The sequence below is a fragment of the Xyrauchen texanus genome, chromosome 20, assembly GCF_025860055.1.
Source record: "Xyrauchen texanus isolate HMW12.3.18 chromosome 20, RBS_HiC_50CHRs, whole genome shotgun sequence".
NCBI lineage: Eukaryota > Metazoa > Chordata > Actinopteri > Cypriniformes > Catostomidae > Xyrauchen > Xyrauchen texanus.
In genome coordinates, this window is record NC_068295.1 from 14,242,546 (window position 1) to 14,268,481 (window position 25,936).

At 38.3% G+C, this 25,936-nt stretch overlaps 2 protein-coding genes across 5 annotated transcripts in view; one reads left to right on the forward strand and one right to left on the reverse strand.

Annotated features, from left to right (window-relative positions):
* Positions 1 to 25,936, reverse strand: part of brf1a (BRF1 RNA polymerase III transcription initiation factor subunit a) — a 70,434-nt gene that overhangs the window by 25,711 nt on the left and 18,787 nt on the right. For all 3 annotated transcript variants that reach the window (XM_052150988.1, XM_052150986.1, XM_052150987.1), the window contains 7 exons: positions 25,281 to 25,353; positions 16,814 to 16,963; positions 13,781 to 13,874; positions 13,410 to 13,536; positions 13,104 to 13,143; positions 12,882 to 12,974; positions 11,775 to 12,041 (listed from right to left, as the gene is read on the reverse strand). In XM_052150988.1, the coding sequence (XP_052006948.1) occupies positions 11,775 to 12,041; positions 12,882 to 12,974; positions 13,104 to 13,143; positions 13,410 to 13,536; positions 13,781 to 13,874; positions 16,814 to 16,963; positions 25,281 to 25,353 (844 nt within the window). The remainder of the gene's footprint in view (positions 1 to 11,774; positions 12,042 to 12,881; positions 12,975 to 13,103; positions 13,144 to 13,409; positions 13,537 to 13,780; positions 13,875 to 16,813; positions 16,964 to 25,280; positions 25,354 to 25,936) is intronic.
* On the forward strand, positions 19,076 to 25,092 carry btbd6a (BTB (POZ) domain containing 6a). 2 transcript variants are annotated; one of them, XM_052150993.1, is made up of 5 exons: positions 19,076 to 19,209; positions 20,224 to 20,438; positions 20,615 to 20,705; positions 20,787 to 20,905; positions 22,150 to 25,092. In XM_052150993.1, the coding sequence occupies exons 2-5, from the start codon at positions 20,230 to 20,232 to the stop codon at positions 23,180 to 23,182; spliced, it is 1,452 nt and encodes a 483-aa protein (XP_052006953.1). In that variant the 5' UTR covers positions 19,076 to 19,209; positions 20,224 to 20,229; the 3' UTR covers positions 23,183 to 25,092. The 2 variants fall into 2 exon arrangements, with proteins under 2 accessions (XP_052006953.1, XP_052006951.1); XM_052150991.1 differs by lacking the exon at positions 19,076 to 19,209 and having other exon boundaries at positions 19,694 to 20,438.

A 25,936-nucleotide genomic window follows, 5' to 3' on the forward strand; every position in this document is an offset into this window, starting at 1 on the left:
CTACTTTATTTTAAGAATGTGAAATGTCAGAATAATATTAGAGAGAAGGATTTATTTCAGCTTTTATTTCTATCATCATATTCCCAGTGGGTCAGAAGTTTACATTGACTTTGCTAGTATTTGGTAGCATTGCCTTTAAATTGTTTAATTTGGGTCAAACCAAAAAGTTGCTGAAATTTTGGCCAATTCCTCCAGACAGAACTGGTGTAACTGAATGGCATGTGCCTCCTTGCTTGCACACGCTTTTTCAGTTCTGCCCACAAAATCACACTGAGGTCAGAGCTTTGCGATGGCCACTTCAATAACTTGACTTTGTTCTCAATTAGCCATTTTGCCACAATTTTGGAGGTATGCTTGGGGTCATTGTCCATTTGGAAGACCAGTTTGTGACCGAGCTTTAACTTCCTGGCTGATGTCTTGAGATGTTTCTTCAATATATCCACAAAAATGTCCTTCCTCATGATGCCATCTATTTTGTGATGTGCATCAGTCCCTCCAGCAGCAAAGCACCCCCACAACATGATGCTGCCGCCCCCATGCTTCAAGGTTGGGATGGTGTTCTTCGGCTAGTAAGCCTCACCCTTTTTTCTCCATAACATAACGATGGTCATTATGGCCAAACAGTTAAATTTGTGTTTCATCAGACCAGAGGACATTTCTCCAAAAAAGTAAGATCTTTGTACCCATGTGCACTTGCAAACTATAGTCTAGATTTATTTATTTTTTTGGTGGTTTTGGAGCAGTGGCTTCTTCCTTACTGAGCAGAATGTAAGGTTATGTCGATATAGGTCTCGTTTTACTGTGGATATAGATACTTGTCTACCTGTTTCCTCCAGCATCTTCACAAAGTTCTTTGCCATTGTTCTGGGATTGATTTGCACTTTTCGTACCAAACTACGTTCATCTCTAAGAGACAGAATGCATCTCATTCCTGAGCGGTATAATGGCTGCGTGGTCCCATGGTGTATATTTTATTGTTTGTACACATGAATGTCATATCTTCGGGCATTTTGAAATTGCTCCCAAGTACGAACCAGACTTGAGGTTTTTTTGAGGTCCTGGCTGATTTATTTTGATTGTCCCACGATGCAAAGCAAAGAGGCACTGAGTAGGTAGGCCTTAAAATACATCCACAGGTACATCTCCAATTCATTACACTGCCTATCAGAAGCTAATTGGCTAATTGCCTAAAGGCTTGAAACTATTTTCTGGAATTTCCAAAGCTGCTTAAAGGCACAGTTGACTTAGTGTATGAAAATGTCTGACCCACTGGAATTGTGATATTATCAATTAAAAGTGAAACAATCTGTCTGTAACAATTGTTGGAAAAATTACTTATAGCACAAAGTAGATGTCCTAAACGACTTGGCAAATCTATAGCTTGCTAATATGAAATCTGAGGAGTGGTTAAAAAATGTGTTTTAATGACTTCAACCTAAGTGTATGTAAACTTCTGACTTCAACTGTATCTATCTATCTATAATAAACATTATACAGAGAGTTTTTTGGTGTAAGCCTAAATGTGAAAATCTCTTGTGCTTATGCCTGGCTGGTTACTGCATCCGTTTCTATGGTTAAGGACGGTGTCCACGTAGTGCTTCGCCAGGCATCTCAGACAGAGTTTGAGTATGATTCCAAGTAAAACTGGGGCTACACATGGACTTTCAAATATAATAGAGGAATTCGAACTATCAGACTCATATCCAACAAAAACACAACTTAAATCGGCTGTATAGGAGAATTTTAATAACCAAGGGTTACTGAAAATTATGGATATAAACATGTAGAAGTCATATAAAAAGGTACACATCCTACAAATGGGACAGGATGTTCCACTAGTCATCCAACAACCAACTAGTGAGTTTAATATTTTTTTAGCAGTGGTGTTTTTAAATGGATGAATTAACTTTTTGGAACGTTCAAGCGTGCAGATCAGCGTGGTAAATTTCGGGAAGTTGCATTTCAATTAATCCTCTTCATTTAAAGCATTGCATGTGTACAAATTCACCTCATTCAACGATTCATTTCAACTTTAGTTATTATCATACTTTAAATCATCTATTGTAAACATAAGCAATGTTCCCATTAAAATGCATTGTTCCCAGATTTATTTGTGAGGTGTAGTGGACAGATTAAAAGACAGTATTTTTATGTATTCTTTATGGTGGAGCGTATGACAATGGATTGCTTAAAAAATTGTAGAAGAAAAATAAATGGTGGATGCCGTAAATACTTTTGAATTCAGAGCTAGCATCTCCCTGCGAATCCAAGCATTCCGTTACATTGCAGCTCATCATTCTGCGCCCAGTGTGCGGATAAGCAGTGTTGTGCCCTATATTGAGGCATCTCTTATTATATTCCTATTTACAGGGGTGAAAATTAACGAATTGCAAATACTCACGTTCCTGTAACTACTTTTTTCCCAAGAATTGTACTTATAGTTTAAAATTTGTTTAAGTGCTGTAACTGTATTTTTACTGCACTATTTTCCATCTGTGTTCACTACTTCCCTGTCCTGATTTTATTTTTATCTATCAACATGATTGGCTAGGGAGAGTCTCGTGACTCCCGTCAAATCAAATCACACACAAAAAACTTGAACGGTGCCAACTGTTATGGATCTGGAGAATGCCTCAAGCATAGTTTACATCTCAGGGGTGCCAAAATTGTCACACTTCAAAAAGCATATAAAGGGGTGCCAAATGTCTGATGCTCCATGACTTCAGAATTGATATGACAGGTGTGGGTGAGAAATATATAAATATTTAAGTCAATTTTTGCTAGAAATTCTTCTCTCTGCCCATCGGGGGCGATATGTATGAAGAATGTGAATCACCAAAAACATAAGAAAGTGAAATTTAAAGTGGAGATTGACTGAACAGGGATGACAATTAGTAAAAAAGAATGAAATATTGAGTTTCTCACCACATCTATCATATCGCTTCTGAAGACATGGATTAAACCACTGGAGGCACATGGATTAGACTACTTTTATGCTGATTTATGCGATTTGTGGAGCTTCAATATTTTAGCACCAATTCACTTTCATTGTATGGACCAAAAGAGTGGAGATATTCTTCTAAAAATCTTAATTTCTGCAGAAGAAAGTCAGTCATACACATACAGAATGGCATGAGGGTGATTAAATAAGAGTACTTTAATTTTGGGGTGAATTATTCATTTTTAAGCGTTATGTAGCCCCTGTACCAAACAACTTTTCCCATGACTGCTCTACCTCCTCTATTGTGCAGGACATGACGTGCCATGTGATCCTGCTTATTTAGCATTTTTTTGCATTCCTTGCATTGTTTGAACATGTTTTATGCACAACAATAACGCTCAGTCGGCATTAAGGGAAATTTAGTCCTTACACAATCTGATTTTAATGTAATTATTTCAAACATTACGATTTAAAATGGTGATCAGTGTATTGAAAATTATTTTTTTATCTTTTTATTTCTGTTACATGTCTCCCTTTTATTTTTTGGAATCAGATTAATGTAGTGTTTGGCATAGTTGGCATACAGTGTTCATTATAATGGGGCATAGGTTTTGCAACTCATAAGTACTTTTAAATGAGCTACTCGTTTACTCTTAATTGAGTAACTTACACATTTTTAGGATAGCTAATTTTACTCCACTCACTCTACATTTTTTGGGAAGTAACAGTACTTCTACTTGCGTATGATTTTTCAGTACACTTTCCACCCCTGCCTATATATTTGTAGTGCTTTTATCAGTTTTCAAATGTTATGGCAGCACATAACATCCATTCAGGTATAGCCCTAAAAAAAATTGCATTTATTTCCAAATATTTTTCCTCAAAAGAAATCACTTTAATGGAACCATTAAGGAATAGTTTAGAGAAATCTGAAAAAATTTGGAACCAGAAACAACCCTAGCTGGCATGACACTGAATTGAAAGACATAATCATAAGTTTCTCTAGTAAGTGGAAAACGCAGGGCCGTTCAGAGAGGGGTACACAGACCCCCCCAACAGAGCAACAGACGAGCACCACCTTGAAACGAATATCAGCATGAGTTTGGTAGAAAAGAGCCAAGTTAAAAAAAAATCAGAGAAGGAAACAAATGAGAGACTACACCTAACACCCATCATTCTTTTTTCTTCATCTATTCCTCTCTCTGTTCTTCAATCAAAAAACCTCTCCACCCTGAGGCCACATTTTTCAATGATGCTGTCAACCCACACATTAGTGCTTCTACGTTTGTTCAGTGTGCATGTTCAAAGGCCATTCTTTTCTCTGCTGTGGTTTCACTAACACCAACACCTGTTCAGCGTCAAGCATCGTGTCCGACTAAAGACATAAAGATACTTCCAGGTAATACAGACAGACACACAATTTCTTTCTCTCCCTGGACAATCTTCACTATTCAAAACAAGCAGGGCTCACCAAATGTAATCATTTGATAACGTCACTCAAACTGACATGGTTGGACAGAAGAACAAGCACTGAATCCTGGGGAAAGGAAAAGATGGACAATGGAGATGCAGAGACATGGAATAAGAGTGGAACGGGGAGGATTGTTTTTGGAGGAGAACAGGCTCATTAAAAACTGACCCCTTCTTACCCCTTTGACTTCCCCAGGGAAACCCCTCGCCCACTCACACACCTGCTACAAACTGCCTATATAGCCCAGAGGCTGGAGAGAGAGAATGAGAGTGCAAGAGAGAGAGAGAGAGAATATGCATGTGCCTTTTCACACTCTACTGTATATCCAAACATGGGGGAGGGCCAGTCCCACACACACACACACACACACACGATAAAATTTAAATGTAATAGTGGAATAGAGAAAATGGTATGAACAGACTTTATTCATGAGCTTTCACACATGTTCATGAGCGCTTCAGGTGTTAAACCTAGACAGGAATTCAGCCTCACAGGGGGCTGCAAGCACAGATTTTTCTGTCAGCGCATGTTATCGGTACAATGAATGTGTCTATCACATGGATAGTGCCTCCTGTATTCATTAGTTTTTTCTCTTCTACACTCCTGTCAGTCAGTCACACACTTATGTTGTCATATTTCACAGAGATCGCAGTAACATCCCTGTAGGATGACATCACTTCACTGTCAGTGCTTTAAACTGACACTTTGGTGAATTTAATTAGGAGAAAACAAAGCAAATAAAATTAGCAAAAGATAAAGAAAACTATGAAGAGCATTAAACAACAGGAAAACAAGAGTAGACAACATAAATCAAGAATTTGTCATGATAATAATTAAAACAAGTAGAAAGTAGCTATGACAATAATTTCTTATCTATAAAAAAAAAAAAAATACTTTCTAAAATTAGACCCATATTATCAATCGAAGTCCTACGGCTTGGGGAAATATTGAATATTCACAATATATTCACAACATTTTGCTGTTGATTTAAAATATTGTAGGTATGTGAGCATTAATACAGATGAATTAATAGTATATCTCCACTAAACTTAAAAATTAGAGTTGGGAAGTGTGATTCATTTTTGTAAATCTGTTAAAATATATCAGATTTAAAAAAATTGTATACGTATACACGTTCAAAAATGTGGAAAATGCCTTGATTTTTGCGTATTTAATTTCTTGCAATGTCAATTTAAACTTACTTGGCTACAATGGCTGTTTTGTCAAGCATACAGTTTGTATGACTGAAAAATAAAAAAATAATTCAGATCCAATACAAATATATTGAGATGTAATCTATATATTGTAGGGATGGGCATTTTACGTACGTTCGAATACTCTAGCAGATAACAAGTAATCGACTACTTGAAATTAGGAATTTAAGTTCAACATTCAGTTTTTTCTTATATAAAAATTAACTATGCGTCAATGGACTTAAAAATGACAAAACGCAAAAACATTTGCACTCATAGAAACACACATTCCAAGCCTTCTGAAGCAATATGGTCACTTTAAATTACAATTTTCTTTTTAGGCCAACTACTGAGTATAACAGCAATTTTTAGGAGAGAGGCAGTTTAATTATTGCCAACGCCAGGCAAAGGCACAAAGGAAAATCTAAATGTAATATTCGAGTAGTACTAATCAAATATTTAAAGCTGAATTACTCTTCTACATTCCTAATATATTGTATTGAATACAGTCAAAAAGGTGCAAAACATATACTGTAGTCTCAAATCACACAAATGGACAGGGCACCTCAAATCCATGTAATCTGTGACATGATTCTAAACATGGTGTTTAAGAACATGGTATAAAAACTGACAAAAGCACATCTGTGTCTGTTATAAAATCCTTATGAATGTGCATTACTGCCACTTTTGGCCCATCTGTCCAACAGCTGTCCTGAGGATATGTTCAAAACGAGCTAAAATAATAAATGTCACTCACAAACTTACTCGGCCTTTCATTCTCTTTTGAAAGGCACCTCTCCCTACCCTCCTCTCTCTCCATTTCCTCCCACTGTATTCCCCTTTCCTATTGTAAATGAACAAGTCTATTCTCTTCTCCTGGTTTGAAGATCCAGGAAGATTGTAACAGATGGGGAGAGTTTAAATAGATCGGGGAGAGGGGGGGAGCAGATCAATCCACTTTCCTTCTGTTAAAAACAACCACAGAACAAGAAAATACTGTGACAGTAACAGAAACCAGAGGGACGAAAAAACAAACAAAAAATTTGTCTAATTTATTGACTAATCAATAAAGTGAAAGGAAAAACTGAAACAGACATAAAGAAGCTCAAAAGGTGAGAATGCTGCACAGTGAGTGACCATCTGGAGACAAACACACACCCACACACACAAACTGCTTTGCCATTACCCCTGTGTATTGTTAAAATCACAGGCCTTCCCAGAATTACAAAGCATTACACAGCAGCACTGGGTCTCTCTCTAAAACACACACAAAAGGGGAATCCCTCTGACAACCTCCATGAACAGAATTTACTTTAGAACAGAGAAAGCCCAAGAAACAAATTATAAAAAGAGAGACAGAAGCAATAGGAGTGGATAAAGAAACACCCATTTATAAATCTATGGTCATGTTTAAACCTGATATTAACATCCAGCTCAGGTGATCCGATCACGAATGCTTCGAACTGGCATTTCCATGCATCACCTTTGATCTGATTTCATCAAGGTTGCGACACGCAAATTTAATCTTACCACATACGTGAGGTTTTTAGCAGAATGCCCATCATTTAAATCGAGTACCTGCATTATGAATGTGGGATGTGCTTTACATGTTCTGTGTCAATGCATTTTTTACATCAAGCATACCTGGGTTGAGAACAAAGAACCAGTTCTTATTCAGAACCAGTTCCATTTTGAAAAATAGAACCAAACTTTTATGACTTTCGGTTCTGTTAACTGTGTACATTCTTCTCATGCAAATTGAAAACCATAATTAAAACTCTTACAGTGTTTCCTGCACTACTACTCATTGGTATTGCAACACTGCTACTAGATCAGCAGCAGGCAACCCAGCACGAGTGTAGTTCGAATCTCAAACGAATGACTGAGCCAGTTCTTTTGAATCTACAGCACGATCAGTGCAGCTTAGTTCCCGAACTATATCAGCTGATGATGACTGTGACATCATGACGATGGTTGTGCCCTCTCATCGTCTCTAGTGAGCAGTGCTGAGTACATCAGATCTGATCTTTCTATGCTGTATTCTTGAATGTTATTATGCCCTGTCCTGCTCTGCACACGTTGCCTCTTTTCCCCTGCATGTGAGTACACTTGAGGCATCACATAAGTTAATGTGGTTCCAGAGCGCCTTTAGACCATAATATTTTTCCTTCTACATTTGGCTTTATTAATCAGCATGTTACAAGCCTTTAATAACAAACAAATATATTACTGTTTTAATTTTGTGAAATTAATCAGATGCCATTATCTCTGACATGGATGACAAGGAAAGAGAAGAAGAGTTTGTAGCCTAGTTTTTACTCACTTTAATGAAAATATAAAAATGGTCCATTCAGACTTTTACATTTTCAAAATTTTCTCTCAGGGAGTTACTCCTAAACCCCTATACAGTATCATTCTTCAGTCACAAGGGCTTCTATGCCCCCATACTTGCTATCTGAATGTAACGAAATACAAAAATAATTTGAATGTAAAAATGATATGCTGTCATTATGCTTCAAAACTAACAAATAATTTTTTTAACATTCATGTCCAACTGCGCTTGATTGATAAACTCTATAAAATATTTTTATATTTGGTAGAAGGTCTATCAGACACCACTGCTTTGGCTGTCTCTGGGTCCTAAATGCAGTTTTGTATTGACTATTTAGTTTTCTTCTTCTGCCAACTTGGAAATTCCCAAACATTTGCAAATGCGAATGTATATCATGATAATATCGATATCGAACGATATAAAAAAGAATATTCTGATAATATTTTTGGCCATAAGAAAATAAAATGATCTTATCATTACTCACCCTCATGCCATCTTAAGACATGTATGACTTTCATTTGCTGAACACAAGCAAAGATTTTTAGAAGAATATCTCAGATCTGTAGGTGATCAGGCCTTTGAAACTCCAAAATTAAATAAAATCAGTATAAAATAACCCATATAACTCCTGGTTTAATCAATGCCTTCTGAAGCATTCCAGATGGATTTGGGTGACAACAGATCAAAATATAACTTTTGTTTTTTCACTGAAGTATAACCATGCTTAACCGTGATCACCAAGGAGACTACTGTCAAGATGTGATCTTATACATTTATTCCTCTAAAGTACTAAAAGAATCGTGAATGGAATGGAATCTTTAAGAAAAATCTAAAATTCCAAACGATTCCCATCCCCAAGCACACCAAATATATTCAGTGAAGTCTCGTGCATGTATTTGGCTTTAAAAATTATTTTTTTGATTGAACAATAATTATTTTAAAGCCACCTGTAAATTGGAATCCTTTGTTTTAACACAATAGTTGATTGAGGAGAGGATGCTTTGCTGCGATCTTCAGTAAGATGCATTAGAATTTACATTACAATTATAAATTGGGTCACATGAATTTATCAGTTGTAAATGTGCCTCTTTTTCTCTTACTGATCCAACACTTACACTGCACATCACACAAACACTGCATTTTCAAAAAAGAACATCCAGCTCTCACACAAACATTCACACACACACACACACACACACACACACACACACACACACACACACACACACAGGAACTTGAACATTTTAACAAGCATCTTATTGTCTGAAGTTCAACAATGAGCCCACCTAAAAATAAACAGTGCGAGCAGACAGAAAAGAGCTAGCCTAGAGCAAACAGCCTGAACACCAACCAGGAGCCCACAAATCTATATGTTAAAGGCCCAAATAAAAAAAATATATTTGACAAGTTTAAATAAATGGCAGATTGCTAGAGATCTTCAACATTAGTTTTCATGTGCAATCCCCTGTATGTGAGAACACATGAGGCGCCACATTAAGTTAATGTGGTTCCAGAGCGCCTTCAGACCATAATATTTTTACTTCTAAATTTGGCTTTATTAATCAGCATGTTATGAGCCTTTAATAACAAACAAATATATTTCTGTTTTCATTTTGTGAAATTAATCAGATGCCATCATCTCTGGCATGGATGACAAGGAAAGAGAATAAAATTACTAGTTTGTAGCCTAGTTTCTCCTCACTTTAATGAAAATATAAAAATGGTCCATTCAGACTTTTACATTTTCAAAATTTTCTATCAGGAGTTACTCCTAAACCCCCCATACAGTATCATTCTTCAGTCACAAGGGCTTCTATGCCCCCATACTTGCTATCTGAATGTAAAGAAATACAAAAATAATTTGAATGTAAAAATGATATGCTGTCATTATGCTTCAAAACTAACAAAAAAAATGTTTTTAAATATTTTGGTAGAAGATCTTTCAGCAGGATTCTTACACCTTTTCCAAAGTCACATTCAAGCACTTTTCAATCATTTTCAAGGTGCATTTTCAAGCTTTTCCAGCACCTTACAACTGTGGTAAATTATACGTTTACATACATATACATACTTCATCATATTAAATCAGATGTTATTGTGCTATTAAAAAAAAAACATCATGCAACAATGTGAAAACTGGTCTCTAGCGTGCAAGCAAATGTGAGTGGAAATTACTTTGTGAATGTGAAAAAGTATTTGGTAAGCTTATGAACTTATACCATTAGAATCAAAACTCCTTATGCATCTAACCTTAAATACAAATTACGTTTTAAACTGCGAAAAAAAAAAAAAAAAAACTAAACTAAAATTGTGGATGACTGATATGTGCGACTCTGGTTAAACAGTGAAGTATTTTACTTGCTATCACTAAGCTATGTCACCTAGCAATGTGCCTGGCTGGCAAAAAAAAGATACTCGTGTAGCAAAAGATTGAGTTATTTCATTGCATATTTTTCTGACATTTATGACAACTATTTTGGTGTTTCTACACTAGAGGGCACACAAAATAATTTTTGCCAGTTAGAAATACATGAACTGGGTTTGAATGTTTTAACCGTAATTTGTATTTTTCTTTCTCAAGCCAACACTCATTGAACACTCAGCCAACCTCCCGGCATGTTGTCATCTCCCACTCTGTTCCATCAGAGGGCGCACATCAAAAAAGACCAGCAGATCACACCATAGCCACACGAGCAGACTTGTGTGGAGTTGTTTTCGTTTTATGCAAAAGGCAAAAGCAATTAGGCTTATTTCATCTAAAAAGTTAACTATTCAGTAAGATAGCAAATTATTATGAAAGCAATGCAATTACAGTTTCAAGCACTTTTTCCAAAATCCAAGCACTTTTCAAACCTTGAAAACACTATATTAAAATGTAAGCATTTTCAAGGATTTCCAGCACCCATACGAACCCTGTATCAGACACCACTGCTTTGGCTGTCTCTGGCTGTCATTGGCTGTCTCTGCATTTTTGTATTGACTATTTTGTTTTCTTCTTCTGCCAACTTGGAAATTCCCAAAAATTTGCAAATGTGAATTATATAGTGATAATATCGATATCGAACGATATAAAAATTGAATTGGGCAACCAAGCACAGAAAAGCCCTATTCTCCTATACAAGTCATGATTTCGCTTCAGAGGTAAGCTCCACTCAAAACCAAACCAAATAAATACACACTACACAAGCTAGGGTCTCGCTGGCAATCAAATCACAACATCCCCAAGTGGGTGGATGAAAGATGTGCGCTAAAGACAAGGTGCTGCGTATAATTAGTACTTCAAGAGCAGAGGGGGGCTTCTACTTACTCCGCCCCATACAAATCATCCACAAACAGCACAGCCAATCAAACACATGACAACCTGTGCACACAGCCAATCACGAAATCTGGCAACCTGCCAGAACTCTATCCCCAGGCACTAACCAGCTCCAGCTCATCTGCCTGAAATTAACAAAGTCTTATTCTTGCTCTTTCTCTAACATTAATGCAATAACCACAACTAAATCTGTAATGATTTCACAACTAAATCTGTAAAGTCACTCTTCTTTTCTGTTCTCCATAGGCTGGGTAAGTGTGAATGTCTGTGTTGGATTGAAAATGGATAAACAGAATATTTTGAAAAGAAGTAACTTCAGTTCCACTTGCCTTCCTATACTCATGTCATAATAGCACACATGTGAATGAAGGGTGAATTTGGAATGAAAGTGCATTAATTGTAAAAGGAGTCAATTCAGTTCCACTCCTCTTCCTTCCTTTATTTGTTTGCTGGTCAGTAATTAAATAAAGTGTAAATGTGGAATAAGCTTGAATGCAATTGGAAAGTGGAATCACTCTTACCATTCTCTTTCTCCTCTCCCATTTTGGTGATGGACTCCGACAGGCCCAGACTGGCCGCAGTGGGCAGTGTCCCAAGCAATACCGCTAATGACGGCCGTTTGGATGGAGAGACTTTGTCTCCATCTCGCTGCTGCTCATTCCCACCTCCATCCTCCCCTTCAACAAATACAGATTCACACAGGTGAGAAGCTGCTGCCCTCAGCTCTTCATCCTCTCCTTCATTATCACCATCAAGGACACTTGAGGATGCCAAGGAAATTACATCATCTGTAAAGAGAGGAGCAAGAAAGATGATTAACACACAAACAAAAAAAGGTATGTCTTTTTTTTGTACAGCAAATCAAAACCCGTCAAATTACAATTATGACAAAGTAGACATTGCCATACCACCTTTTGCATCACAAGCTTAAAAATAAACACCCCTCTGGGAAATTCTGCCATTGATCACATTTAGAATTTACCTTCAAATAATTAAGTCACAGTAAAAGATCAATTTACTCAATACTCAACACAAACATTGCATCTTCTCAGCTGACTTGAACACTTTTGTTACCAAGGGTTTACATAGATCGATATGGCTGCCTGAATAAAAAGAAGGGATTTATTTTTGTAATTATAAAATGAATCATCATGGTAATTAAAACAGGAAGCTCTTTTGCCCATTGATTTTGAGCGTTGCTGTGATCCAGCTGACATGGGGAGAAAATAATTACACAAAAACACGTAACCACACAAGTGCACAAATACAACAAAATGAAAATACATACAGTACGTGCAGACACGCATGAATAGACAAACTCAGATGCGCGCACACACAAACAATCCCACGCGCGCAGTCTTAATTTGTTTCCTCCTGTAATCACTCCATAAGGGATATCACGCACTGGATTGCTGGCACTGTGGGTAGTGCCGAACATGGAGCTAATTGGACAGAAATGTAAACAAAGAATTTTTGCAAGAGGGATGTAACACTTTCTGGAGATAATGCTGTGTTGTTCTTCAGAAGAGCAGCAGTTCTTGCCAAACAAAGAGCAATTCTGAAAACAGGATGATCATTTGACAGCAAATGCTTTCAACAAATACACTTTTTGAATGAGAAAGCTGTACCTTCTTTGCTATGGGATGCATACATTCCCCTGGGTTTGGGCCTACAGCTTTCCAGTTCTACTTCAATCTCATCCTGATATCCACAGATTTCACCTGCAGAACACACACAAATGTGCACACACAGTAACACGTCATTAGTCAATCTTCACATTGCGTTGAGTTTGTGCCAAGATCCATTACGTAAATTAGAGCTTAAAATCCTGTGTGAATTTTTCTATGTACCTTCAATATCATCAACTTTCTTTTCAAGCTCCTGCTCAATCTATGGGATGTTGAGGAAAGCAGAGAACGTTTTAGACCAATGTTTCAGGACACATGGATGGATGGATGGATGGATGGATGGATGGATGGATGGATGGATGACTAGTAAATGCATTTGGATGGATGGATGGATGGACATGTAAACTAGTCAATGCATTTGGATGGATGGATTGATGGGCGTATAAACTTGTTAATGCATTTGGATGGATGGATGGATGTGTGGGTGAGTTTAAAATTATGGAGTAAAAGTGCCATGTGATCCATGACCTGTTTTAGTTTTTGCTTCCTGAGTCCAGCTGTGTAAGACGGCGGGTCACACTCCTGCTCCAGATCAACTCTCATGAACTCTTCAACAGTCAGCTCACTGGTGGGTGTATCCTCAAACTCATTCAGCCTGTCAATCAAACACACCATGGGTCAAGACACAACAGAAGAGCAAAATGGGGCCTAAACACAAGTGTCACAAAAGAGTAAAAAAATGATAAATGATATTACATAAAAATAGAAAGCCATACTGCGATTATGAATATGGTGATTTTCTGAAAAAACACTTGATAGATTCCTATAATTTTAACACACTGCCACATTCTGTGCACAATTTACCCACAATATTTGTAATTCTGAAGATGGAATCTCACCTTTTCCTTAGTGTAGCCTCACACACTTTCACCACACTGATAACTTCCTTAACTGTGCGACAGAACTCATGCATACGAGCGGCAACCAAGAGAGCTACAGGGAACAACAAACACACAAACTTTCAACCAATAGAGAGGGAGAGAGGAGGCATGGTGATATATGAAACTTTAATAGGACTTAAGAAATGTGTGTCCTCTGTACCTGGCCCCCGACTGACTCACCTCAGGCAGAACAAACAGACTAAATGCACCTGTAATACTGAAAAGCTTCTGTTTGTTGTTTCACTTCATTTCATTAAAAAAACATGGAGTCAGATGCACTTCTGAACAAACAAACTGAAGAATGCCCAAAGCCACACAGGATGTGTCTGTGTGTGTGTGTGTGTCCAAATGAATGTGCATAAAACACGGAAAATAGAGGTAGAGTTTGAGATATTGAACACTTTTTGTGAACAAGTATCTTCATGCTATGAATTAAAGTGATTCGTTTACCCAAAAATGAAAATTCTATCTTTATTTACTTCTTCAAAACCCACATGACTTTTCTTCTTTCATGAAACACAAAATCTTATTCAACATTCACTTTCATTGTATGTAAGAAAAGTTGCAATGAAAGTGAATGTGAGTAAAATTCTGCTAAGCATTTTCTTTTGTGGTCTACAGAAGAAAAAGTAATACAGGTTTGAAACAACATGAGGGTGAGCAGATGATGACAGATCTTTTATTTTTGGGTGAATTATCCCTTAAATATATATATATATATACACTCACCTAAAGGATTATTAGGAACACCATACTAATACTGTGTTTGACCCCCTTTCGCCCTCAGAACTGCCTTAATTCTACGTGGCATTGATTCAACAAGGTGCTGAAAGCATTCTTTAGAAATGTTGGCCCATATTGATAGGATAGCATCTTGCAGTTGATGGAGATTTGTGTGAAGCACATCCAGGGCACGAAGCTCCCGTTCCACCACATCCCAAAGATGCTCTATTGGGTTGAGATCTGGTGACTGTGGGGGCCATTTTAGTACAGTGAACTCATTGTCATGTTCAAGAAACCAATTTGAAATGATTCACGCTTTGTGACATGGTGCATTATCCTGCTGGAAGTAGCCATCAGAGGATGGCCATAAAGGGATGGACATGGTCAGAAACAATGCTCAGGTAGGCAGTGGCATTTAAACGATGCCCAATTGGCACTAAGGGGCCTAAAGTGTGCCAAGAAAACATCCCCCACACCATTACACCACCACCACCAGCCTGCACAGCAGTAACAAGGCATGATGGATCCATGTTCTCATTCTGTTTACGCCAAATTCTGACTCTACCATCTGAATGTCTCAATAGAAATCGAGACTCATCAGACCAGGCAACATTTTTCCAGTCTTCAACTGTCCAATTTTGGTGAGCTCTTGCAAATTGTAGCCTCTTTTTCCTATTTGTAGTGGAGATGAGTGGTACCCGGTGGGGTCTTCTGCTGTTGTAGCCCATCCGCCTCAAGGTTGTGCGTGTTGTGGCTTCACAAATGCTTTGCTGCATACCTCGGTTGTAACGAGTGGTTATTTCAGGTAAAGTTGCTCTTCTATCAGCTTGAATCAGTCGGCCCATTCTCCTCTGACCTCTAGCATCAACAAGGCATTTTCAGCCCACAGGACTGCCACATACTGGATGTTTTTCCCTTTTCACACCATTCTTTGTAAACCCTAGAAATGGTTGTGCGTGAAAATCCCAGTAACTGAGCAGATTGTGAAATACTCAGACCAGCCCGTCTGGCACCAACAACCATGCCACGCTCAAAATTGCTTAAATCACCTTTCTTTCCCATTCTGACATTCAGTTTGGAGTTCAGGAGATTGTCTTGACCAGGACCACACCCCTAAATGCATTGAAGCAACTGCCATGTGATTGGTTGATTAGATAATTGTATTAATGAGAAATTGAACAGGTGTTCCTAATAATCCTTTAGGTGAGTGTATATATATATATATATATATATATATATATATATATATATATATATATATATATATAGTATATACACTTTTTTTTTATTATTGATAAATGTCAAGTGGCATCAGCTACATCTAACTGAGAGAAGCTATCTTGGGCTTAGATCCTTGTGGATCATGATGTTCATTAAAAATCATCTGCTCTACTCCTCTACTGTTAACCCTGCAGGACATCAAACCAATGCGCATTCCAGCTACTACACAAGGACCATTCAACAATCTTTCATCGCACTCAGCAGTGGTCTTCGCCTCTCTGTTTGTCTTAATTCTGAGTCTCTCTCATTTTCATTCAGTCTCTTTGTAGGTCTGACTTTCTTTCTCAAGTCTCTGATCTCTCACTGTGGAACAAACTCTTAGGCTCATGCTTCCTCTTTCTCAGCACTGCTCCTAAAAGATTAATGGCAGATTAATTATTCAGGTTTTGCAGTGAAGGGGGGTGGCAGAGACACTCCAGCTGAGAGGCAGGAGGAGTCTGTTATTCTAAAAGCTTAATTACTGTACGGAGTGAAACTCTACCTTAGTGGACTGTAAAGTTACACAAGATGGAGACTGTAGCAGGAAAATAAATGGTTACTGACAAAATCTCATCAAAACAAAGTACAGAAATGTCAAGGCAGAAATTAGGCAATTACAGTGCAAAAATAATTATTTGGCCTCACTGAGTGTGAAACCAACACTCTGCCAAAAATCATTCTCTTTCATCAGGAGTGAGTTGTGACTTGGGAGCTGCATTAGATGAATGACCTGATCTAATTACACATCATTATGTGGTGCACATCAGTGAAGAGGAAGTTAAGCAAATGTGTGAGATGAGACCTTGAAATGTTGCCTATACCAGGTACAAAACTTTTAGTTCCAGATGGGTTTTCAGGAGTGTCAATTCAAATTTAAGTGATTCGACCCATGGATGTTGCACAGTGATGGTGTATGAGTGTTTGCTTTTCCGAATATAAAAAAGCAACCCTATACTAGCTCACATCATTAAAGAGGTTGAACCGTTAGGGGAGGGTTTCCATGGTTACCTGCTCCGCAGAGGCCCGAAGGCCTTCGTCCCGTGTGCATCCAGTCTCTCTTCATTCTCTGCAGAAGACGCAGTGCTGTCATTGAGACCTCATGGCTCTTCTCTCCGAATTCCAGCATTTGTGCAAAACGTGGAATATAAAGACACGGATCTGTACCAAAGCAAATCTTAAAATCATTAAGCCATACAGAGTATATCTAGACCTTTTTTTTTAGCAGGTTGTTAAGTTTACTTAATTAAAATGAACTAAAGCAACACAATCCTATAACATTGTCACAACTTGATTTCATTGCGTTTTATCCAATTAAAATAGTTAAAATGAATTTACTTAATCCATTTGAGTTTGGACTACATTAATACTTTTTGTAGCATTGAAGCTGGGCAGGGGATTTCCATTTTCCAGCATGCTTTGCATTGGACTGGATGGGGTGAACAAATGTTGAAAATAAATGTTATGTTATGCATTTCTTTAATGTTTTGATGATTTGTTAATGTTCTGCTATATTGGTATTTAACCCTTATATTGTGTACCGGGTAAAGCTCATTTTGACCTGGAACTTTTTCTTTTTTTACTTAATCCAATTGGAAAAATGTACTTTGTTCACATATGGTATCTGAAAACACACACAAAAAAATAGATTTATTTGATTTAAAATGTATATATTTTTGGTTTTATTTCAATTTATTACACATGTTGTGTTCCCGGTGAAAATGTACCTGCCATTGGAAATTAATGTATTGGACTACAAAATAAATTAATATTAAGTGTTCAGGAGCATACCAATCCTTTAGATAAGCACATATGTGGATGTTATCTGTATAACACTTCATGTTATAAAAAAATGTGACAAAACACTCCTGATTATATTTGTTAGTCTGTGGGAATTTCATAAAGTACAACTCACTGCAGTTTGGCCTCTGAGTGAAACAAATTTGCTCATTGCATCCTAAATGTATACCATTCCAATGATATATAACACATGGCTCTCTCATCTTTTTAGTTTAAGCAACTGTGAATATAATTGTTGTGATAACAAATTTGCAAATGATGAGAACAAAACGGTTCTTATTTGTCAGCTAATTAAAAAGCATTATTTAAGTATTGGCAGGATCAGCTATTTGAATTGTAAAGTCCATATTGTAAATAAAAAAAAAAATAACTATGTTGGCTGAATGAAACTGACTTAAATTGATCGAAAGAAATTCAAGTAAGGTTAATGAGGTTTGAGTACTTCTAGAACTCTGTCGCATTTTCTGTTCAGTAAAGTTTTTATGATTTGTGTCAAATCTGGCTTACCCACACTGGCTTGTCCTAACCAGCCGTGACACGCGATGAGCAACATCGGCAGGGCTTTGTATTTTTTAAATGGTTTCTATTTCTGCAATGTCGTAACAGTCAGCACAGTCACCAAATGGGTCTAAAATGACTCTTATTGCTGTATATTAAAGTCAGTTCAGAACAACTTGATTTTGGCCACGGGTGTCAGACACCTACGGAATGTTGTGCTTAAAGTCATGCTCTCTTCAGCCAGTGTGAATAAAAACAATCTTAACAGACTACAGGTTGTGCTGAGTGACTCCAACCTGGTCTCCTAAGCAACCAAATTGGCCCAATTGCTAGGGAGGTTTGAGTCACACGGGATAACCTCCTCCTGGTCATTATTAGTGGTTCTCTCTTTCAATGGGGAACGTGGTAAGTTGTGCGTGGATCGCAAAGAACAGCATGAGCCTCCACATGCAGAGTCTCCGCTGTGCACAACGAGCCACGTGATAAAATACGTGGATTGACGGTCTCAGATGCGGAGGCAATTGAGACTTGTACTCCACCACCCGGATTGAGGCGAGTAACCGCGCCTCAATCCGGGACCTACGTACTACGGGACCTACGTACTAAGTAGGAATTGGGCACTCCAAATTGGGAGAAAAGGGGATAAAAATAATAAGAATAAAAAAAAAACACTGCAAATTGATTAGAACAGTGAAACAAGGCGTTTCTCAATGCATAAAATGTTTTAACAGCAAGAGAATTAATGGTAACATGACCAACATTTTCTGATCATTTCCCAATAACACTGGAAAAAAGGATGTTCACATATGTTCACAAAACCGCTTAGATCCCTCTGTACTGTCTGTGAGGGGAAAAAAGGAGCTACAGAGAGAGAGAGAGAGTGTATCATACTGCGTTAGGACATTAATGGTAATCCGGAAAACAGTCGTGCGCAGCAGCATTCCCGAACCAAGTCCATCCCTCGTCCCGTTTTAGACTCCATCACGACCGACATGGACCCTGAAGCCGGAGCAATAAATCGTTGACATCGCTGAGTCGATCACATTGCGTGAGATGAAAACAAACAGCTTGTGCAATACAGGATTTGAAGATATTTCACTTCGACCGTGGTAAGAGCACACGTTGTCTTTTCTATTATTCGTTGTACTATTAAGCCATTTGTTAATGAAATGTTACGTTAACACAGCGCAAGTTTCTTCGTGAACATTTTCAGCGCGCAGACACGCGAATATACAATTAACACGCGAAACATTTCCGGTCATCATTATTAAACTCTATAGGCCTTATGATATTAAGTGATATATTTACCTTAAATACAATATAAACATATTTAAACTAAATTGAAATAGACGGCAAATAAATACAGGAACTTTTGATGTGCAAGAAAACACTCGGATCATTAGAGGAAACGTCGAGATAACGTTTAATGTACACTTACAAACAGACATTGTGTAAAAATAAAGAATAAATATCCTCATCCCCACATAGCCCACAGAGAACCTTAAAGAGGGCAGATGCGATTTTTGGGAGGGATGGAGAGACAACCCTACACTCCTGACGTCAGAGAGAGAGAGAGAGAGAGAGAGAGAGAGATTAAAATAAACAGTCAAACTTCATTTCGTGTGAACACGGCAGAGAGAAAGACTTACTTGGCCATTTTAAAGGCTACAGCAGGAAACATCGGCAGACTCTCATTTCTTGGGGTTTGATGGGGGTTATATTTTTCGATCGGATAAGATGTGATTGAGGAAAAGAAAAGGTGATCTCCGCGAAATGGTAGCTGAAATCCTAAATGTTTGTCTTTCTTTCAACACCTTTTAAGGATCGTGGAGGCTTTTAATTTTTTTTCCTAAAAGGAAGGCACGGAATACTTCGGAATCACGGACTACGGTTGTTGATATCATCGATAAAGCCTGCTGATAATTGTTTTTAGATATTTTGGCAAATTCTTTTTTGTTCTGATGCCCGCTGCGCCGGAATGCAGACTGTCCCATCATGGTCGGATAATGAAATGTGTGTCTTTTTTACTCTTGCTTCCCGAAACGTTAAAGAAGTTGAAAAGGGCAAGCAAGCACCCTGGCAGGCTGTCTGTATGCTATAACATCTTAAATATTTCCCTGAAGCAAAGGATGGCAGCAGAACTATATTCAGTGAACGATTCTACCACTGTGCCGAAGAACGGGACCGTGATGCTGAACTTACCCGAGAAGAAGAGCGTGGAGCCGGTTACGCATACCACCACGTCCATCGCCACGACACCGACGACAGAGCAAAACATAAACAACAACAATGTGGTGATTCCCAGCTGGCAGTCCGCGCATCCCACGTTACGCGAAAGGCATGCCTTTTTTTTTTTTTTAAACAATAAGTGATATAGCCTAAATGTATGAATATTCATTAAAATGCTTTATTATATTTCTTCACATTAAATATATTCTGTTTAATAATGAAATGTAACATTTCGCTATAGTTTTCTACCTATAACATTAAAGCTAATTTTTTTTTTAAATCCAGAAATGCACTAATGTTCAATAATGAACAAATGGCAGACGTTCATTTCATCGTTGGTCCCACCGGTGAATCCGAGAGGGTCCCGGCGCACAAGGTGAGTCTACACATCCTTCCCTTTTGTTCCCTTAAGACCTCATAACTAGTTAAAACACTGACTTCCGTCTCTCTTTTTCAGTATGTGCTGGCAGTGGGGAGCTCTGTTTTCTGTGCCATGTTTTATGGGGATCTCGCAGAAGGGGACTCTGATATCCATATTCCAGATGTGGAACCCGCTGCGTTTCTCATCCTGCTCAAGTAAGACTCACTCACTAATCACATCTGGGCATTAATAACAGGCTGACTCCGCTTTCATGCCATGCAACACAGATGGGTTACAGAGGCCCCGACACTGATGTCGTGGTTTAAGAATTGCCTTCTTTTCAAAGCAATCACAGATCGTTTATTGGATTGTGAATGTGAATGATGTACCATTTTCCCTGAGAAAGCCCAAAGTCGTCACTATTTAAAGAAGCAGAATGTGGACGGGCATGATTGCCTGTATATACGTTAAACAGATTAGCTTTGGTCAAAGGCAGAGTTCACCCAAAATTTTTAATTCTCTCATCATTTACTCACCCTCATGCCATCCCAGATGTGTATGACTTTCTTTTGCTTAACAAAAAAGTTGATTTTTAGAAGAATATCTCAGCTCTGTTGGTCCATTCATTGCAAGTGATGGTGGCCAGAACTTTGAAGGTCCAAAAAGAAATAAAGGCAGCATAAAAGTGATCCATATGACTCCAGTGGTTGAATCCATGTCTTCTGAAGAGATATGATAAGTGTGGGTGGGAAACAGATAAATGTTTCCTTTTTTACTAATAATCTGAACTTTACCTTCCACATTATTTTATTTTTGGTGATTCACATTTTTTCGTGCATATCGCCTTCTGGGCAGGGAGGAGAATTTATAGTAAAAAAATAAATAAAAAAAAGTGAAATATTGATCCGTTTCTTACCCACACCAATCATATCTCTTCTGAGGATATAGATTAAACCACTTGAGTCTTTGAAAAACTTTATGCTCCATTTGTGTATTTTGGAGCTTCACAGTTCTGGTCACCATTCACTTGTATTGAATGAACCAACAGAGCCAAGTTATTCTTCTAAAAATCTGTTCAGCAGAAGAAAGTCATACAAATCTGGAAAAGTGTGAGGGTGAGTAAATCATGAGAGAACTTCCATTTTTGGGTGAATTATCTCTTGAATTATAAACTATAGGAGACCATTACTGCAATAAAACAGATCACCCACCCAAACAAATTTTGTTAACATTCACTCATCCTCATGTTGTTGGAGGTTCACTTTTTTTGAATGGAAAATAGATTCAATGAAAGTGAATTATGACTGAGAACATCCTTTATGGAAAGTCATAACAGTTTGGAACAACATGAGGGTGAATTATTGATGACAGAATTTTCATTTTGGGGGAAATAACCCATTTTGGTGTAAATTTTGCCATAAACTCTCCCTCCTAATCCCTTCTTTCTCTTCTTTATCAGATACATGTACAGTGATGAGATAGAGCTGGCTGCAGACACAGTGCTGGCTACTCTCTACACTGCCAAGAAATACCTAGTGTCTGCACTGGCTCGAGCATGTGTGGGTTTCCTCGAGACGAGCCTGGAAGCACGAAATGCGTGCATGTTGCTATCTCAGAGTCGATTGTTTGAAGAGCCGGAGCTCACTCAGAGGTGTTGGGAAGTGATCGACGCCCAGGCAGAACTTGCGCTGCGTTGCGAAAGTTTCTCTGAGATTGACCTGCCCACGCTGGAGAGCATCCTACACAGGGAGACGATGAATGTGAAGGAGGTTGTGGTGTTCCAGGCGGTGTTGTGCTGGGCCAAGGCAGAGTGTCGGAGGCAAGGCCTAAGCCCCACTGCACACCACCAGCGTTCTGTGCTGGGGAAAGCACTGCACCTTGTGCGCCTGCCTGCCATGACACTGCAGGAATTTGCAGACGGAGCTGCGCAGTCAAATATTTTAACCCTTGATGAAATAAACAAAATCTTCCTCTGGTATACGGCTGCTACAAAACCGTCGCTGGGATTCCCAGTTACCGCAAGAAAGGGGCTGGCACCACAACGCTGTCATCGGTTTCAATCCTCCGCCTACCGGAGCAACCAGTGGCGCTACCGTGGGCGATGTGACAGTATCCAGTTTGCTGTGGACAAATGCGTGTTTATCGCTGGACTCAGTCTCTATGGCTCCAGTGGCGGGAAAGCAGAATATAGTGTCAGAATTGAACTGAAGAGACAGGGAGTGCTCCTAGCCCAACATGTGACCAAGTTTGTCTCAGATGGTTCTAGCTTGACGTTTCCCGTGTGGTTTGAGCACCCAGTACAGGTGGAACAGGACACATTCTACACGGTTAGTGCTGTTCTAGATGGGAGTGAACTAAGTTATTTTGGACAAGAAGGAATGACAGAAGTCCAGTGTGGGAAAGTCACTTTTCAGTTTCAGTGCTCCTCTGACAGTACAAATGGTACAGGGGTGCAAGGGGGACAAATTCCAGAGCTGATATTTTACGCATGAGTACTTGGACTGATCCATTAGAGAAAAGAGAGCAGAGGGATTATCCTCTGGAGTAAATAACTTTTCTAACAATGTAGCTGCAAGACACTACAGAATTGAGCCTAGTGAGGAGGAAGAATTTCCTTTGATCAGACTCTTATATGATTCACATATAAAGGAATGCTCCTCAATATAATTTATTTCTTTAAACATATTGTTTTAAAACATATACAGCTGAAGTCAGAAGTTCACATACACCTAAGCCAAATACATTTAAACTCAGTCATTCACAATTACTGACATTTAATCATAGAAAAACATTGCCTGTCTTAGGTCAGTTAGGATCACTACTTTATTTTAGAATGTGAAATGTCAGCATAATAATAGAGATACTGATTTATTTCAGCTATTATTTCTTTCATCACATTCCCAATGGGTCAGAAGTTTACATACACCTTTGTTAGAATTTGGTAGCATTGCCTTTAAATTGTTTAACTTGAGTCAAATATTTTGGGTAGCCTTCCACAAGCTTTTCACACTAGGTTGCTGGAATTTTGGCCCATTCCCCCAAACAGAGCTGGTGTAATGGAGTCAGGTTTGTAGGCCTCCTTGCTCGCACACAATTTTTCAGTTCTGCCCACAAATTTTGTATCGGATTGGGGTCAGGGATTTGTGATGGCCACTCCAATAACTTGACTTTGTTCTCCTTAAGCCATTTTGCCAGGACTTTGGATCTTCTGCTTGCAAGCCTTACCAATTTTCCTCCAAACATATGATGTAATTATGGCAAAACAGTTACATTTTTATTTCATCAGACCAGAGGACATTTCTCCGAAAAGATCTTTGTGCCCATGTGCACTTGCAAACTGTAGTCAGGCATTTATGGCTGTTTAGGAGTAGTGGCTTCTTCCTTGCTGAGCATCCTTTCAGGTTATGTCGATAGGACTCATTTTAATGTGGATATAGATACTTGTCTACCGGTTTCCTCCAGGATCTTCACAAGGTCCTTTGCTGTTGTTCTGGGATTGATTTGCACTTTTTGCATCAAACTACATTCATCTCCAGGAGACTGCATGCGTCTCCTTCCTGAAGGGTATGATGGCTGTGTGGTCCAATGGTGTTTATACTTGCATACTATTCTTTGTACAGATGAACGTGATACCATCAAGCATTTGGAAATTGCTCCCAAGGAGAATTTTTTTTTTCTGAGGTCTTGGCAGATTTCTTTTGATTTTCCCATGATGTCAGGCAAAGAGGCACTGAATTTGAAGGTAGGCCTTCATAAATTCACAGGTACACTTCCAATTCATTACACCTCCTATCAAAAGCCAATTGGCTAATTGTCTAAAGGCTTGATGTAATTTTCCAAGCTGCTTAAAGGCACAATTAACAGTGTATGTAAATTTCTGACCCACTGGAATTGTGATATAGTCAATTGAAAGTGAAACAATCTGTCTAAACAATTGTTGGAAATATTATGGTTATATATGGTTCAAAAAATTGTTTTAATGACTTCAACCTAAGTGTATGTAAACGTCTGACTTCAACTGTACTTTAATTTAAGCTTATTTTATTTCTAATCATTCATAATCTGCCTGTGTACAGTAGAAAATGGGCAGTTTGCACTTGAAAATAGACAGCTCTGTCATATCATTTAATGGTTATTTGTTGACATTTGTTGATGCTGTATGTTGAAAAACTGAGGCTTTAAGAGCCTGAAAACATAAAACATTTTGCTTCTATACATAAAACAGTAACACCTTTTGTTTGATGTACAGATAAGACTTGTTTAAACGGTTTAAAACTGGGAAAGTGATGTCCTTTTGAGTCTAAAATGTTTTGGCTTTAAGAATCTTAAAACATTAGACGTGTGTTTGTTGTCTGAGCAGAACAACTGAACACTGGAGTTGCACAAATCTATCTAGTGTTTATTTCAGGTCAAAAATATGTATTTACACTGCAACCTAAGCTTGATTTGCAGTTGCACAGCACCCTCCGGATATTAAGAACAGCACTGCAATGACTCTTTCACAGGCTCATACTCAGCACCAGTACAAGTGAAAGAAGCTCTAATTTAGTAAGACTGCAATGTTACCTGTTTGTGATATTTGCAACTTACCAATAGCTGGTGCATTGATGCACAGCTCTCTGGCTAAAACGAGGAAGGTTCTTCCCAATACATACACATTCACCTAAGGTAAAGAAAGAAAGGATGAAATAGATGGACACACATTTTTAGTAAAAAGAGAAAGGAGAAAGACAGAGACAGAATGTTCACTCACTGAGCACTTAATTTGGTACACCTGTACAGCTACTTATTTATGCGATTATCTAATCAGCAAATTGTGTGGCAGCAGTGCAATGCATAACATCACGCAGATACGGGTCAGGAGCTTTAGATAATGTTCTCATCAACCATAATCCAAATGTGGAAAAATGTAATATCAGTTATTTCGATTGTGGCATGACTGTTGGTGCCGGACGGGCTGGTTTGAGTAATTCAGTGACTTCTGATCTCCTTGGATTTTCATGCACAACAGTCTCTGTAGTTTACGCTGAATGGTGCCAAAAACAAAAAACATCCAGTGTGCGGCAGTTCTGCGGATGGAAATACCTTGTTGATGAGAGAGTTCAATGGAGAATGGCCACTGGTTCGAGATGATAGAAATGCTAAGGTAAACCAGATAACCACTCTGTACAACTGTAGTGAGCAGAATAACATCTCAGAAGGACCTAATAAAGTGCTCAGTGAGAGTAAAAGAGAGAAAGTAAGAA